This window comes from Metopolophium dirhodum, chromosome 7 (genome assembly GCF_019925205.1).
Source record: "Metopolophium dirhodum isolate CAU chromosome 7, ASM1992520v1, whole genome shotgun sequence".
Lineage (NCBI taxonomy): Eukaryota > Metazoa > Arthropoda > Insecta > Hemiptera > Aphididae > Metopolophium > Metopolophium dirhodum.
The window spans coordinates 12,697,343-12,717,467 of record NC_083566.1 but is presented as its reverse complement, the minus strand read 5'-3'; the positions used below and the strand labels follow the sequence as shown (position 1 = coordinate 12,717,467).

Here is a 20,125-nt window from a genome sequence, read left to right as displayed (position 1 = left end):
CACTTACCCAACATGTAAGAACATGTACAACATAAATCTCCACAATTGTTGTCGTTTGTCAGGTCTATATATGAACACGCTGTCCATTGGCACAGGAGCGGCGACTGATGCCCATATGTCACCGGGAGCAGGTGTAGAACCCAAAGTTAGAGAGTAGTAATATAGGTAGGTTCCCAACTAAAATATTGAACAGAAATATCACAAAGATCGTAAGACAATTAAATTGTATACAATAAATATGTCAAAAATAATACACGCTGTTTGTAGAAGTAAAGTAACCATGATTTTGTTATGGGGTTGGGACAAGTACCTAACGTAACCAGAATTTTGGTATGGGGTTGGGACAACTAACAAGTTCAACCAAGTAATTTATGTCCATTATATTTTTATTATTATTAACATTCATTTAAATATTATAATGCAAATTATTATAATACAAACTAGTTATACACCAAAATAAAGCGTAGCTTAAATCATATTATTATAAGTGAACAGCATGGTTTTCGGTCAAAAAAATCGACCATAACAAGTAGTGTTGCTTTCACTTCTTATTTATCAGAAGTTATCGAACACAGAGGTCAGGTTGATGTCATATATACAGATTTCAAAAAAGGCATTTAACACAGTGGACCATGGTTGCCTTACAATGGTGCTTAAGTCTTAGGCATTGGAAATCCCCTTCTTTCTTGGTTGTACACTTACATCACTGGCAGAAAACAATTCGTTAAAATCAAAGATGCTGTCTCTGACTTATCCGTGATACCATCTGGTGTCCTTCAGGGAGGTCACCTTAGTCCACTTCTATTTATTTTATTTGTTAATTCAATCACTAAGTGGATCGCAAAGGCTAAACTTCTTCTATTTGCAGATGACATAAAAATTGTCCTTAAAATTGATAGTCCTAATAAATGTTAGGTCCTACAATATGAACTCAATATTTTTGCGAATTGGGCACGCAGTATTGGTCTTAGCCTTAATACAAACAAATGTCACGTTATGTATTTTTCTATAAAGCAGTCTCCTATGAGTCCTATTCACCATAACTATTCTTGACCGTGTTTTCCTTTATAATGATCTTGGTATTCATTATACTCCATCACTGAACTTTAAGCATCACATAAATATCACGGTAGGTAAAGCTTTAAAAGTCTTGGGATTCATTAAGCGCAATACCAAACAGTTTTCGACTGCCTATTGTCTCTGCACATTATATTTCTTGTTAGTACGTTCAATATTGTAATATGGAGTGGTAGTATTACTTGGCTAAAGATGAATTAAGACTCGAGCACGTCCAAAATAGGTTTCTTTCCTACATTGCTCATATTATGAAGATAGTAGACCCTCCTCATGATTATTCCTTATTACGTAGTATATTGGAAATACCCGAGGAAATACCACTGCAGCTATCATCAAGTCGACAAGATGCTGATGAGCACTTCATAACCTCGTTTTTAGGTGGTATTATAGATGCTCCTGATCTCCTCTCCAACGTAAGTCTTCGAATACCTTCCTTCTTCTCCAGAAATCACTCCCTCTTTCAAGTACCAACCCACAACACATCCTATGGACACAATCACCCCTTACAAAGAATGCTCCGTAAACTAAATATTGTTAATTTTGATTTTAATATTTAATAAATGTATTCATTATGAGTTTTCTGTACTATATCACTATGTTACAATTATGTTTATAATTTATATTGAGTTGTATTTTCTATATGTTTTGTTTTACTGTGTTTTATAAACATTTACTACATATAATTATATTACATTTCAAATGTAATCATAAAATTGCCGATTGGCGTTTATAAATAAATAAATAAATAAATAATTTATTAGGTATCGAGGTAATTAAATAAAACTATTTTTAATTAATATTTTTTTTTCCTGTGGTACAATAAAGGGGGTCTGAACCAAAATCCACCATTTTTGGTATGCCACTGATTTGTTCATTAGTTGTTTGAAAATATTTGAAATAATTGTCTATAATAATATTTTGACCTTCAAAACCGACCTAAACCTTTAAACTTAAAAAATGCTGTTATCATTTTACAAAATAAAACGTTATGTAATTATTATAAATTAATATTTTATTTTATAGATAAATGTAATCCGTGGTTTCTATGATTCAATTGTAAAATTATAAATAAATCTATTTTTCTGTCTTCAATAAAAAAAAAATTAATTTAACTAACAAAATAAATGATAATCTTAATTATATTTCCACTATTACCTATATTATTACTTCCTTTAATATTTTTATTAGAATGTTTTTTCATATTCTTTTAATTTAGTGTATTCAATGAAAACTTTGGACGTTGAAAAGAGGTTGTACAAAAATAAAACAATAATATTTATGATAAACAAAATATCATCTTCTAAAAAATTAAAAATTATAATTGATTGACATTTGTTATCAAATACTAGGTAGGTATGTATCAATTGTTAAATAATACATTTTATACACTTTTCTCTCTAGTTATATATTCATACATATTTAGAAAATGTATATTTAAACTTAATTCGTTCTATTATAAATACTCAGGAAACGGAGTTCATAAGGAAGTGAGATGTTAACCCTAAGCGTTTGTAATGTGCCAAGTTTCTGATGGCGTTGTAATTTTTAGTAGGTACCTACTAGCATATAATTTTATTTTGTCCATCACAGTTTTACGCGAATCACGAATGTGTCAAATGTAAGTTGAACGACATAAAGGTTATTTAGTATTTTATGTTATTGTTATTCACTAATATGTAATTAACAAAAGGTAATACCAACCTGATTTAACACTGTACATTTTTTGGTAATGAAGTATTAGTGAATAACAATAACATAAAATACTAGATAACCTAATATGTGGTACTTAATAGTATATAAGCTATTTATCAAAATCCATTAAATGCAATACTCAACAAAATCCAGAATACCTGGCCACCTGTATACCCTACTGTAATATAATTTGAATACAAAAATAAATCTAAAAATTAAACCATTTTTAGATATCCTATTGTATTCAAACATGGTGTTATTTTAAAACGAACTGCATATGTAAAATATATATAATATAAATGAGGTTTTTTTGGGACAAATCCCAGACAGAATAAGAGCACGTGTCCCTTTTGATTTACAGACGTTTCGATTTCCGGCATTACGTTTCTTGTGGGTGTATTATAGTAATATAGTACTTTTACGACACACAAAAATAGACAGTAAATATATTCACATTACGGAATAAGGATTTTATATATTATAGATTAATGCTTGCTGGTACATGTTATGTGCATTTTAGAAGAAATATAAAATATTTACTAAAAATCGTAAACAATTTTACTTTTACGTTTTATTATTTTTATATATAGGTACTATTATAATAGTATAATTATTACATACATTTATTCTTTATTATATGTCTATACCTAATATCCATTTAGCGTTTGATATTAGTGTTGTAATTGATGTCATTGTAAACTGCATATTATTCAGAGTGACTACCTACCTACATATTCTAGTAATATTAATTATTGTTAATTGTTATAAGTTAAGACATGGTACCTAGATAATATGCTATTCTGTTTTTACTATAAAAGTTTAACTATTTAAACTAAATTTATAGTTGTGGCATATGTAATTATAGTTTACAGTTAAATATACTGTAATAGTTAAATGTACAGTCTATTATCATCAATTTCCGTGATGCATATTAATTTTTTTGTACATGTATTATTAAAGCATACAGAACTAATAAAATAATTCTCATCAACGTTTTAGACTGACACGTTTCTAAGTTTGTGTTAGCAGTTTTAAAAAATACTAATCACAATATCAATATTACACTTTTTTGTTCGTTGGGTTTTCTTTCTATGCGAATACAACCAGCATTGAATAATATGTGGCTTTTCATTATTTTGCACGGAATTCAGAATATATATCTACAAGATATTGCAAGCTGCATAATATATGCCTATGAAAGGAATTAATCACTCGAAAAATCCGGAGGGGATTATGCCTTTTTAGAAAGGTAGACAGCTGTAAACATTAAATGGTTTTCTGAAAATAGGAAATAGCCTGGGTCTCGTTTAGCCCCAAGGGTATAATTTAACTCGCGTTTGACATCTGTTACAATTTCTTTTTCCTTCTTTACTTCTGCTCTCTATACAGGCCACGTGCCACATGGTGTCTAGTACATATAATATAGGTATTAGGTAAACATCGCCACGTCGGAGGTCATTAATGATGGTTATTTATTATTATACTATTTTTAATGACGTGCAATAATTTGTTTTACTATCATCTTCGAAAAAAAACTACTTGCAAAAATTATAAAAATAAAGCTTATTCTATTAGTTGTAATATAAAATAATATGCTTATACTTTACTAAGTATTAAATAGATTATTGTTTATGTGTGTAGGTATAACTAACTAACTACCTACCTATAGTTAGGATCAGAAATATTTTAAATAAATCGACCTTTACCTATATCGTTCAGTTTTTTCTACAATTTTACTCAACTTTAAATGCATATTGTGTGTTTAGGGGTTCAAACACGGTTTTTTTATCAACCGATACTGGCGGAAGATCGTGAATAGGTACATATTATTATATTATATTATTTAATTTAATTACGCTATAAACATGGTTTTCTCGCACGAGACTTATTTACCTCCACAACCACAACATTGATTAATTCTTGATTATGTCACTGTACAAATCGCGGACATTCCCCCCCCTCCAGATATATTGTTGATGTGAACATTTTCCTCCCTGGACTTTTTTTTAAAGTTTACTATTTAATATGAAATTAATTTATGCCTATTATCTAATATTTTCAAATATTTTCCTAAATAAATTATAAATCATAGATGTATAATTTTGATCAACTGAACTACTTGAATCAAATTCACAAGCAATTATTAAATTTTTAAATATTCAAACTAGTACAGTTTTAACACAAAAAAAAATAAATAAATACGAACAAAGGCTAAAAAATATAAGTTATGAAATAACAAAAGAATCAGAATTCAAATGTTTTTTACAAAATGTATAATTTTTACGTCGGAATTTTTAACCTTTTTTTTATTAATTATTAATTATATTTTACTTTATACCTACCTACTTATATTTTTTAAAATTGTATTGTTTCAAGTAAGTAGTTCAGTTAATTAAACATATACATTTATAATCTATTATATTTATGAAAATAAAAACTATTTTATATTTAATTTAAAAAATAAAATTTCATATAAAATAATAAATTATATTATATTATTAAATTCAATATTATTAGTCAATCATTGACTTTAAAAGAAATAGGGGGGGGGGGGAAATGTCCATTTACCCACTGTACATACAATATAAGTATTGAAGTATTTATAACAATAGTAAACGGATTTGTAAACTTACCTCAAAAATTGTAATGAGTAGTATAAAAAGTGGCGGTGGGCAACAGCGATAATTGTCTGCATAATATTTCCGATCTCTGTCATCCGTCAAGAACTCCTCTGCCACTAGACGTACCATTCTACAAAAAAAAAAATAACATTAATAAATGTAGAAGAATGCAAACTTAGATCATATACTATTATAATGTAATATCATAATATACTCAATGGTATTAATATGAACTAAGAATACAAAAGACAAACAGAAATGATAATCATTATCAATGATAACGTAAAAGTCATCGGTGTGACATAGATTTCGAAGAATGGAAACAAATTAGTTACAGAAAATAATTCAATTAAATAGTCGGCAGTTTATCATGATCTAGTAAACTTTGGATTAGAAATGTATTTAATTTACGGTGGTTGGGTTTTAAGGTCAACTGTTAAAATAGTATGTTCGTGTTTAATTATAATAATAAAATATGAACCATCGTAAATCGTTAACTTGGATGATTTTAATTTTAATTTTCCTGAGAACATACAAATGATTTTGCTAATTAATAATTATATATTAAAACTAAAACACATTTATCTGATAATATGGTATTATAAATTACCAACAATACTAAAATATCAGCGATAACGACAAAACCAAGTAAGCAAAATCATTTTATAATAGATTTATTTCATAGTTGTTATTTCTTTAACTTAATTCTGTTAAATTTATACACATAAATATACAATATAAATTATGCAAATTATCGGACAAGGGCAATTAATATTTAATATATATATTTTTTTATTTTTTTTTTTTAATACTAAATTTAAACAATATCAAGCGTTACATTACTACATGCCTAATAAGTTATAACTAACAAGTAACCATTTTACACTTAGGTAGTTATAGGTAAATGTGTGCGCTTACTTTTGGTGTAACGTTGGTTCTTGGAATATAATATGAAAATCGTTTTCGCTGTTAACTTCTTTGTCCCTGTGATGAATGGCACATTTAAAACTCCGCCTCCTTTTGCCGGACATCTAAAACAAATATTTTAATGAGTACATCTGCTGTTTCGTGTTAAACAATACGTTTTAAAATTAATTTGTATCGTTCCGTGTATTACAAACACAATTTCATGAGTAAATTTACGACCCATATAATACAGTGAAATTATTGTATTGTATCTAATGAAATATTATTGGTAATATATGTATTACAGTATCAGGTATATTATTATTTCATGTAAAACAATTTAGTTTTAGGTATTATTTTAATTCTTATAGGTCACCGTGTGGTTAGCTATTAGCTATTAGTTTTTACAATTATGTAGCCTAAATTTAATATACAACTTTAATAATGTATAATGTTCCAAAACAATACATTTTTATTTACCTTTTAAGTCTTACTATATCTAGTCAAACTAATAGGTATACTAGTTATTTTTCAACTCTATCAAGAGTTCTTAAATGCATAAATAATAATTTTTCGTAAGATTAAATTTTTTATTTATAAGTGTCGGAAAAAAAGTGCAATGTATAAAATATATCGTTGAGTAAAAATTATAAAATATAAATCAACAATGATTAATATTAGTACATCATTTTACTATATTAGATATTTAGATGATTTAATTTCAAATATAAATATTAATGCCCAATTTGATTATGACATTTGGAACTAAATTTGTTTCCATTTCCCATCACGCATAGAAGTTATAATCACTTATAATTAATAAGCTACACATATTGTACACATTAATAATTTATAATTGACATTTAATCTAAGATAATGTTTCCTTTTATCTTCTATATCACTATAGTTATACGTTTTAACTATAATATGTCCATACATATATTGTAATTTCTGTACGATAGTTAAACAACTTTTACGTAATGAGATAATACGTTTTTATATAGTATTATAATAATATAGAGCAATGTATTTTTATTTGTATTAATATTATTCAAAATGCCTTTTAACATACATTCAAGTAATACGCTGGCTATGTTCCCGGCGCCAGTTTTTTTTTATTTAGAATTCACTGTAGTGCCTCGAACTGAACGGAAGAGCTGAAGAGGGAAAGGACAAAAGCGTTTCGGCACGATTGTCCAGGCTACGAGTCGCATATGAAATGAGGGCCATCTTGCCAAAAGAGAGAAAAATACAAAAATTATCGTGTGCGTGTAAGTATTTTATAGAACACTTATTATTCTCAGGATTCCCTGGATGAATTACGAGCAAGTTATGGAAATATTTCCGTTGTCGGTTCGATTAAGAATATAATAATATGTAGTTTAGGAATGTAGAGAGAGAACGCAAAGAACTATAAACGAATAGTTGAAAAAATATAACCAATGTAGGTAAAATAAACAACGGTTCACAATTAAATCTTACTCAAACCATATTATCAAGCTCTACTAGCTTTAATAATATAAACATTTTTAATATGTACTCGGTATTGTTACAAATCACAATGAGGCATTGAGGCACGAGTGCAGGTTGCTTCTATACGTAATACGTTTATATAGATACGCGAACAAGTAAAATTTACGATTGTGTTAGGCTTTTAAAGTGTGGAAGGACTTAGCCCGTCACTTAAAACCAATTAAAAAGCTTTCCCTTTAGAGTTTAGACTGTAACATTTACTTCAATAAGTACGTTGGAATGATTAAATCTGCTTTCAAATAATTGTCTTTATTGAAAAAACATTTATTTATTTAAGAAAGTGTGTGTTGTTTTACTAAGAAATAATGATATTTTATCAAAAATATTTAGTTTGGTACAGAATAGTTTAACTTGTTCAACAAGAACAGTTTTTTTTTTATTTTAAGCTACTCAAATGCGTGATCAAAGATAATAATTAACAGATTTCTATAGAACTAATAAATCGTTAAAATTTTCCAAAAACACCATATTTTTTTAAAATATTTACTTATATATAAGTGTATATACAATATAAATATATATATAATGTTAAAATATATAGAGGTCATTGTCCCTCCTCCTTGATATATTTGTTGCCACTTTAAGCCCTGCACAAGACTACAAGAGTAGTAATAGTATAATAAATAATAAATAATAAGTGTATTAAATTAAACCCTTGTCGATGAAGTGACGTTTGAAATGGAAAAATTAATACATAAATATTGTCATAGATAGGTACTATACAACTCTAATAGGTTTATGGCTTGTGAGAACCGGAGATCGCATTTTCATAAATTATTATTAATAAGGAGCGCCTTCAATTGCCACCACTCCTCAAGTATGCATTAATAACTCCGGCGTAGTAATTTTTTATGTTCTCGTGGACCGAAGTTAATTATTTGTTGTTAAATAAAGACATCTATATAAAACCTTATAATTAAATCAGACTCATTTAATTCTCGATATCGATTTACAAACAAACAGTACCGTTATTCAAAACATTTATATTTTTTACTGTTTATTTAAATATTTAATCTTTAAATAATAAAAAAAATTTTATTTGAATATACGCAATTCAAGTGGATATACATTGTAGAAATAGAGTTTGAGTAATTCAATTTTACGCTCGGTCCATCCTGTATAATAGTTGTAGCGTAGGTAATTCATAAGTTTCGCCTTTGTAAATTATATTAACCAAAATATTTTTTAATTAGACTTCGCTGCGCTTGATTGGCAATATGCTTGAAAAAACCAAAATGCTCCTATGGGAAAAACACGAATTATCATCGGTTAAAAAACGAAATTTCTAATTACTGTTTACGGCGAATTGTGTAATACCGAATCCACTCTCTCATCACAGGTCTTTCGGTGTCACGGACGGTCATGGTACATCCTCTAGTTAAGAACGCTAAAAAGTCTCTATGGTGAACAACATATTTTTTCATCGTTCTCATTATTCTTATTATTCACTTGAACGATTACGACTAGATAGGCTAATGACGTAACCCTCCTTGTATACGTATGGGTTAATCAGTGTATTTTCCCGTCGACATCAATTTGTTAGACCAAGTATACAAAAATGGCTGAAATACTGAATATAATAAAGCTATATTCTAAAATTTAATATTATGTCAAATAAAAGCCAAGTTAAAAATCCCAATAGTTTTAATTTGAAATTATATATAGGTATATAGTCGTGGTACCTAATCCAATCCTATTATATATATATTGTAAAATTTACGCATACTATAACCTATATACCTACTGATTATGTATTTTAATCATATAGGGTGATCCTTTAACGTAAGACACTGATTATTTTAAATACAAGTAATGTTTTTGAAAATATTTTTTTCACATAATTTTAAATAGTTAAAAAAAAATTTACTTTACTTAAAAAATTTTTTTGTTGTTTCATCTTTTTTTTTTTTTTGATAACATGCATTTTAAATTTTATATTCCAAAACAGAATATTATTTGGTGTATTTCGTTCTAAAAATTCAAATTTTGGATAAGTAATTTAGAAGTCATAACACATAATTTGTCCAAAATTTGAATTTTATAAATCAAAGTACCTATCTGGCTACCTACTTCAAAAATTATTATTATTTGGAATAATGAATTAAAAATGCATATTTACATTAAAAAGGGTAAAAATAAAAATAATAATTACAATAAGTAGTAGAAATATATATTTTTAGAAACATTTTGTTTTATGCGACTTAAAATTATATAAAATAAATATTTTCAGAAACGTTAATAGTTTTTGAAATAATGATTCTCTAGCGTTAAATAGGTCACCTGGTATGGTAAATTATTTAAACCTATGTAAGTAATATAACATATATTAATGAATTATATATTATAGAGAGTAGTTAAAAAGGGGGAAGATTGTTTTTACAAAAACAAATTAGACAAAAATTAGAATCTATTTTATGATGTCCACGACAATTTTGTGTTATTTTTGGAGTTGAATATTAGAGGATGAGCAATGAGTGTCTAGTACGGAAATAGCCAAACAGGAAAATGTAACATTTAATGACATATTTCGAATCGCTAACAGTGTCTCGCATTCGAAATAATCGAATGGTTTGACTATAGAAATGTTTTTCGTTACTCGAAGTCTATAAGTATAAAAATACGATAGTTTTTTATTTTTTATAATTCAGTGACTGAACATAATATATATAGATAAATTACAGCACAATGCGCAAGCGGAATTGTACAGGAGAATATACTATACAGGTGTTATAGACTATACAGTCCATACAGTGTCTTAAGGAGGTTGAAAATCAAAGATGTTACGTATAAATCATACTGCATATAATAAACATAAACCGTATATATAGAACATAGAAGTAAAAAAAAAACTAAAAAAAAAATATAACTGAATAGACTTGATATCGTCTTCTATCAGATTTATCGGTGGCGTCGAGTGCAATGGTAGTGGTGGCGGCGGCGGCAAATCAAAACGACATGGTCGCGCGTCGTTTTATTATTGATTTTTTCTTTCTTTTTGTTTTGTATTTTTCATCATTCGAACAGCAGACGACACGTGAACGAACGTTGCGTGTGCCGAAACGGTACTGGCCAACCGGCAAGACAGATAATCGGATAATCCGCATACGTATGTAATAAAATATGTTAAATATATAATTATTAATATTTATTTAGCACCTAAGTATTATAATTATTATATATTTTTTAATTTTATTACACGTACATTTTTGGCGTGTACGTCTTACGCCTATCCCGGAATCATATATTTACATACCGTAACTTAATCAACCACATTTTGGTAACTAAGAAAAGTAACGGAGTTCGGTATACCACGCGCAATCAAAACATATAATAATAACATATAGTAACATTGGTTATTATTATAGTATGATTTTATCTAAATTAAATATCAAAAAAAAAATGATTTAATCATTTTAGTTGCAGTAATTTTGTTAATTGTTTATAATTGGTTTAATTATTAATGTTAAAATATGTCTTATACGCCCGTGATAGAAACTTGGTTAATATCAAGATTCGCAGGTATAGTGCAATACACTATACAGTCACCGAATTCAGTTACGGTACCTATCTAAATGCACACCATCGCGGGGCTGCTGCATAATCGTTCCCTGTACGCAATACTATTGTACATAGTGTAACTATCGAAGAGTATTGTACTACACACAATACCATAATAATATAAAACCATAATAATATTATATCGAGCAGCTTCCGCCCGGGCGAACGTCCGACGTCCACTGGGCGCGCGCGTCCTGTAGCGCCACCGCCGCCGCTGTGGGACCAGCAAACGACCCGCGCTCCGTGTGTGGCACTGTGTCCGCGTGGCGCTTCCCCACACGCGTTATTTATCAACATATTGTACACAATATCATCGTCATATATATATATATATATTATATATACAATATTATAGAGGTATACATAATATATCATTTTTTATTTTTTATTATTTTTTATTATTTTTTTTTTACATAACTTCATTATACACACCCCGGTGTTGTATCATATAATATATCTATACTACTCTCTCTCTCTCACACTCTCTCTCTGTCTCTATATGTCTCCTCATCGCTTGTGTGTCTTATTATTGTTGTCGCCGTTATTATTTCTGCCCCGATATATATTAGGTACCTATGTATTTTATTACGGACGGCTCTATAATATATAATATAGCCCCGCTGCGGGAGGCGAGCGCTTAACGCTTAACGCGCGCGAGTCATACTCGCACACACACACACTGATACGCGCGCTGCAGGGACGGTGCACGCTGCACCTATCTCATCTCTGTGCGACGACGACGACGACGACGATGACGCCCACGCGGCGCGCAGACGGATATTATATTATTATTATATATTATACACATATGCACCTCTGAAACGACCGTCCTACGTCGTCGGCGTATAGCTGCCCACCACCACCAGCACACACACATCACGATACAAGGCGCTCGCCGCCGATTTTATTAAGTATCTAGCTATAAACACGGTTTGATTCGCGTGCGTCTATCGCACCCGCCCCGTATGCGAAGGCGTATTTCTCACGGTTCTCCTCCGCACCGCGGCAGAGATCTGTCTGGGGACGTCTTATATACATTATATTATATGTATAAAAACGTCACTACATTATAATATTTATACATACATATATGTGCTGTGTGTGTAGAGTATTATTGTGTTGTGTACTCCTCCCGCGAGATACGCGCGCGCCGTGTATTACTCATCGTTTGACCGCACGGCTAGCCACTGGCCGCGGCGGCGGCACGTCTCGCCGCCGCAATTCCGGTCTGCCGCTCGCAACACGCGTACATCGATGATAAGATTTTGCACAACACAAATAATAATATGATCGAAATACGGATCCGTATGGTAGGTACCTGCTCGCATGTAATACACATCGTATACCATAGTCGTATATTGTAATATTATTATACGCTCTATTAGGTAGAGGTTACACGTATTACTGTTACTCTGTAGTGACTAATACGTACAATAATGCAATGTATGTACCTACCTATATACAATATTTAACATTTGGTTATAAACGTCAAACGTTAAATCTTTTAAAAATTAAAGCTACCTAGCTAAGCTGAAAATATTTACTAAATTGTTATGATTAATATCGAAATGGAAGTAATGTTATATTACAACTAGTATATTATGTTTTTTTATATGTATATATATATTAATAGGTATATTAGTTATGAATTTATGTCGCTTAATTTAACAATATTAATTAAATTGTTATCGTGTTCACAAAAACTCATAGCAGCAACATAATGGTTTAATTTGGTTTATTAATTTTATTGAAAGCGTATAAGAGGGAAAACCTATATTTTTTTTTATTATTCTAACCCATCTTAGACCACCGACTAAGCCAATAAACGTAGTATTTTCAGTACGTGGGATGCAGAAGCTCTCAAATACTACACTCAGACCGAAGTAATCGATCATCTCGTTGAGACCCCTTTGGTTACTTGATAATAGCTGGGTATCGAAAACGTCAATTTGGTTTCTGAAGTCTTCGTTCACGTTCTAATAATCGATTAACATTTTTTGTTTTTAATTTTTTTCCTAATGCCCGTATTTAATGAATTCATGAACTCATAAGAATATAGGATAGAATAAATTATTAAGAAATAGGTACCTATCCGGTATTGTAAGTAGGTTCTGAGTAATCTGATATAAGTTAAATATAATCATCTTGTACAAAATGATGACTAATTATATGGCAATGGTATAATATATATTATAAAGCATAATATTTATGTCACTGAAATCGTTATGTTTATAATTATTTTATGAAATTAAAATTTACAACAGTGAATTAATTAACTAGGTATACAAAATGTATCAATTTATTTCTAAAAGTAGGTACTACCTAAAGAAATAATCTGTATGTGAAATAAAATTATGGTTGATGATATCTATTGTGTAATATTAAATATAGATCATAATATTATATATATTCACTATAATACCTATTATACATAATCAATAATCATTGATCCATTAAATTACAATTTAGTAGGTACACACATTGGATTTTTTTTCGATTTTATCTCATTACAAATCATTTTATAAATGTTTTATAAACAATTTTTTGAATACATAGATATTGATTTTTAAAACCGCATATTTTTATTCCAGTGTTTTGTTAAGTAGTTGCGTGTCAATAACGATTTATAAAAACAACATTTTATCCATAAACTCGGTACAGGTAGTATAAATTATTAAGGCGTATGCCCTATATTATTATAATATCTCGCATAATATACAAGAAACGTTTTATTACTTATACCTGACGATTGCCGATTGAAAAATTTACTTATGAACAGCACTTTATACTATTCGTAGTAATATCAATTATAATTGATAATTAACCACGATTAACAAAGGACCCCAAGTGAAGCTATTTTATCCGATATTTTTGGCTGATTTATGTCAAATTTTTAAATCACATACATTATTAATTTATTCAATATTTTTTCAGTTTGCAGGGAGAATAATATGTACTTGTACTATTTATTTAATGATCATCTTTCTCAGTGAAAACTAATTCAATTAAGGTACCTACTACTTTTTAATTTAAAAAATAATTGCTCATACGATGGCCTTAGAAAAATATTTTTTAAAAAACTAATGGATAATAATTATTTAATGTGTGTAAAGAAGATATATAATATAAAGAAATAACATAAAATATTTCAATTAAATTAAACAGTTGGTACATTTTTAATTATCGTAGGCCTTACCTATAAGGCTATAAGGCAATAACACGTTGAAGTATTTATTGATATTACACAATACGATACATATCTAATATGATATGTACAGTGTACACATAAATCCAGCATGAATCAATATTGGCTATCGCCTAATATTTTGTATAATATTTTCTTTATAATCTAATCGTCTAAGGTCTAATCTTAATCGTTCAAATCGTTGTTTTAATTTAACTATCGATGTGGGATATACAATGTACAGGTATTTTATTATCTCAATGAAAAATGTACTAAGTATAAATAACCCTTAGCAGACTAAAATTAAAATTATTTTATTATATTTTATTGTGCTTATCAACTGAATCGTGTTTTTGCTGTACGTTAAAGTCCAGTCAAACATTTTATTAATCAATTTACCGTAATCTAGTTATTACAACTATAAAAATACTAAATAAGAATTTAAATGAAATCTAGCAGCTATACTACCTAAATTAGTATGTTATTATAATATTACGTTAACACATCTGTTTAAAAGTTATAATTTAAAAAATATATCTATACTGGTTATTAAATTAATACTACCTACTTGTGAATAAGATAAACATTTATTATTTTTAATGTAAAAGAAATAAAAAAAAGAATAACAATTATTGCTCTACCTACACTAATTTTCGATCATGGATAATTTACACAAGATATATTTTTTTTAGTCTGTATATGTTTATAATAATACTTTGTATATGACCATGAATAGGTCTCATTATTATAATGGACACTTAAAAACCCATATTATATTAAGAAATATATTTTAACTAAAATGTTTGGACTTTAAATTTGTTGAGTTTAATACTTGAATCTATACAATATGTATACTATATACACCTACTTGGAGATTTTATCCATTTAACACAAAACTTTAATAAGACAAACTGAAAAGTTAAAATTTTTCAAACTTACCCTCATTATAGAGGCACATATTGCACATAATAGAATACATCATGGTTACTGGAATCATTATTGCGGAATAAGCCGTGTTGTTAATAATATGCATTACAAAACTAAATGTACAAAGATATAAATCACGTGAAACAATAAAACGAAAATTATAATACAAAAACCCGAAGAAATTGATTGTTGCGGAGAAAATATAGTAAGTCGATAACTACGAAGAGCACAGTGAACTACCGCCGGGACAACTGGACAGACTGAAGGGGCCGACGTCGGGAAATAATCGGTCCGCCTTTTCACCAACCCTAAACCACTTTGACACCGTATCAGCTCCCCACTCATTAACCACAACGCTGGCTGTATAAACTCGGTATACAACGATCGTAGCGAAACTAGCGGCTCGTGCTGATGGCACGTCAACGATAACGCAGTTAATAATATAACTATAATACTTATACTATAAGTTTTAGTAATAATGACTACTCATAGGTACGCCACTATTGTATATTTTCTATTATTTGCCATGGTCTTACCTACTCCTACAAATTACGATACGAATTCGCCGGTTTCTCATTGATTATTTCGATTTAAAATGCTTAGTTAAATATAAAACAACATTAAAATATTTATATGCAATGTCGAAGCGGTTCACAAGCGGTGGTAGCCGGTAGGTAAGCGAAAAACTCATAGAAGGATATCAATACCTACGTAAATAAAATGGTTTTAAAACAAAATTAAACAATAAGTCAATAAAATAACAGAATATATAATAATTATTATTTAGTTCCTTAGTTCCTATTTACAATAAAAGTATATCGTTTACTTAACTATGATTTTAGATTTTAATTTTGAAGGGTCTCTTTTGAAATTGATACGGTACTTGGTACTTTCCACTTGGATATATAAAGGCCGAGACCGCTGTATTATTGTGTTACTTTTATTATAAAAATAAGTTAATGGATTAATAATTAATAATTAATTTTTTTTTTTTTATTGATGTTAAGGCTTCAACCCAAGGTCATTAGCCTGCGGAAAGTTTACATTTTATATACAATTAGTTATAGATAAGAATTACATGTTTATGGGTTAGTAGTTTTACAGCTTTATATAATATTTACAGTACAGACAGTACAGTTGTTAGTAGTGAGATTTTTTACAACATTAGATTTTGGTGTCAATACCGATATATTTGAAGAAGCTATGTATTAAGTGAGTATTGTGTTCTCCTAGTGCTTCCTCCATCGATGAGGGTTGGTGAGGATGTTTCTTGCGTTGACATGCAGCGGGCAATCTAGGACTATGTGTTTGATTGAGAGCGGTACAATAATTAATTAATTTATATTATATCGTCATATTGCATACAATAAATCATTTGGTATCCAAAAGCTGATTATTCAATTTTATACATTTGCTCAAAACTTGCTTCAAAATTAAAATATAAAATAAACAATTAACAAACTTGGGCCCTAGATTAGATAGATTAGATAATATTATTTAAAGCACCTAGGGGGAGGCGGGGCAGAACCATATTAACTTCTAATCATTTGTATAGAACTTAAAACATTTTAAGAATTTTAAATTTGATTGCGTAATTATATTACAAATATTGTCAGTTTCAATAATATCCAACCATTTTTAAAAAATCTTAACATGAACTCAAAAAAAAATCTAAATTTTGGAATTAGGTACTTAAATATAAGATTTTGCCTTATAAGTCATAGGTGGTGTAAAACCGTATAGATGGTTTTACGATCGAAAATACTAGTCATGGGTGGAAATAGTCCACGAAAACGGTGGTGGGTGGGGGGGGGGGGATGATCACTTCGGGGCCTGGTGAAGGGGGAAAAGTTGGATCGGTTCATACCTAAACCTATAGCCTACATACAACGGCGGGGACAACAACTAAAAAACATAACAGCTAACATACGGGTTACCTAACCACCTGTCCTTAAAGGGGTGATACTCCCCTTAAATCTTAATACCAAATAGTGTTTCGGTATGTTTCAGATTACAATAATTTTGAAGTTTGTTTCCACGAAATTCTAATTTCACCATACAATAATTTAATACGGTTTTACCGCAACAGTTTTGCCCCAGAATAGGTGGTTTCAATGTAACGGTAAAATGTATAAAAAATATTTCTCCAAATTATATTATTAAGTAAGTAATTTGTACCTACTTCTTTTTTCGTAATTTAACAATATTTTTTTATTATATCAGACAAAATGAAATATAAAAATTTTGAATAATAATATATGAAAAAAAAATAGTGATTGCATATATTTTGTGATAAATGATAATAGGAATTTGAGCGGGAGTTTATTACAAAATATGAGGTTAAAACTTTAAGTAATAGATAACAATAAACATATAGTCATGAATAAGTAAACATAACAACTTTTTTCTTTCTTGACTCAATGTTCAGAAAACCTTATCATATGGTTTTGCTTCTCGTACGGAACTACCCCGCCATCGCGTACCTACTAATTGTTTATATTTAAATTTGATAATAAACCATTTCACTCTAGTACTAAAAACGAATAGTAAAATGGATTCTTCTGAATGCAAAATGCGTATAACGTCCTCTAACCTCTTACTGATTAGGTATATGTCTGCAATTTATAGGTATAGGAACTTATAGGTATGTACAATAGGTAATACTTAATAGTTAGTAGTTAATAGTAAACTATGATTTTAGTTAATTACTTATGAATACAAATAGGGAACAATAAGTTTCTTGGTTTATGTACCCAATTAGTACATTATTTTTTAATGGCACAGGCAATTTCAATTTAATATTACTGTATAGTCTGTACTCTGTAATATAATAGTTCATAATGTGTATAGAAACGTCTACAAACATCAACTTTATTTTGTTTAATATTTACACTAATTAGAAATTGTTTTAACTTATGAATGTATATTGTACAACTTATGTAGTATACTAGTATTTATATCACCATGTCTAAAATCACTAAAAATATAAACAAACAAAAGACACATTTTTATAATTGCATTTATGCAATTAATTATAGGTACATAAAATTAGTAAATATTATTTTAATTTTTATTTGATTATTAATATAATAAAAAATGTAATAATAGATATGTTCAAAGATAGGTAGGTATTTACATAGGTAGAATTTAATTTACAACTTTATAGGTAGGTTGAAAAATATTTTTTAATATCTTTTATACTTAAAAAATAAATTATTCTATATTTCTATATTAAATAAAGTAATAATCTTTAACCCTAAATTAAAATGTTGAGTAAAATAATTTACGAAATGGTTGATAATTTTGAATTAAATATTTAACTTTTTTAAATTTATTTTTAATTTGCTCCATTGACTTGGCCGTTATATAGCATTGTGTAAATTTATACTATTGTAACTTATAAAAATATATTTAAAAATAAATAATATCATTTATATACATTTGTACCTACCTACATATAAATTAAAAAGAACAATAAAAGAACAAACTTTAAATTGTAAATAACATAATTCGTATATAAACTTGGATATGGTTATATTATAATATAATTATAAATACACGGAGACTGAGTGATAATATGGAAATAAATACGAAATCGAAATAATAGTGATAACAATTATCTTAACAATTATATTCAAAATTAAAAAATGCATGTAAGTATAGATACCTATGTACATATACATCGCAGGCCATCCTTAATATTTCCAATGTCCATGCAGCCATGCAGGGCAACAATTATTTCTAGGCCCAGTGTGAAAATAATAACGAACATACATTTCTATTTACAAGTGTCTTTAAAATATTTACTTCTTACTATTCATATTAATTGATTCAAAATTAACTAACTTCAGAAGAACAATGTCCATATTAGGCATAGTCATAAAAAATGGTGATATTGTCTTTGGATTACACTAAAAAAGTGATAGAAGCTGCAATGGTATGGATAGTTTTCTGAAAGTAAAACTAGTATAACTGTACCCTTTGGTTTGTCCTATATAATATTTACCCTATTTCCATATTATTATTGTTATTATAATTTATTTATTAAACTTCTCGGAAACAAGAATACAGGGCCGGACTCCACTGAGACTCTCGTACTCTTGACCCCTCATCTGTGCATTATAAGTATAGATTCATTTTTAAATATTTTTACAATTTTAATTTCATATTATAGATTTCACACAATGTATATAAATTATTAGTATAACAATGAAACAAATGAAAGTAGTTCGATGTATTTCCAACAGTCTTCAATATGTTATAACTATTAAAAATTTCTAAAAATAAGTGAACTATTTTACCCAGTGAAAAAATAGATTTCACATTCACGTATAGAGTAAAATGTGTCACACACAAGACTATACCTGGAGGTCATATTTTGCATTCCACAGACATACAATGAGTATAAAATTATATATATATAGCTCAATGTATTTGTACAGGATGTGAATAAATACTTGCGATGAGTCAATGAAAATCATTTCATTTTGACGTTATGTCTACAATTGAAATGTCTAATTAGTAATTGAAACACCAAATGTATCTTGTGAATCATGGTTATTTAGATGATACACTCAGATATACTCAATGTGGCGTAACTCCTAATTGACCCATGAATCATATAATA

General features: G+C 28.6%; 1 protein-coding gene across 1 annotated transcript in view; it reads right to left on the bottom strand.

Annotated features, from left to right (window-relative positions):
• The window catches only part of LOC132948835 (rhomboid-related protein 2-like), an 89,485-nt gene that overhangs the window by 2,967 nt on the left and 66,393 nt on the right, over nt 1–20,125 (bottom strand). The window contains exons 5-7 of the mRNA XM_061019494.1: nt 6,309–6,421; nt 5,403–5,520; nt 8–177 (exon numbers count right to left, since the gene is read on the bottom strand). Coding sequence (XP_060875477.1) covers nt 8–177; nt 5,403–5,520; nt 6,309–6,421 — 401 coding nt within the window. The remainder of the gene's footprint in view (nt 1–7; nt 178–5,402; nt 5,521–6,308; nt 6,422–20,125) is intronic.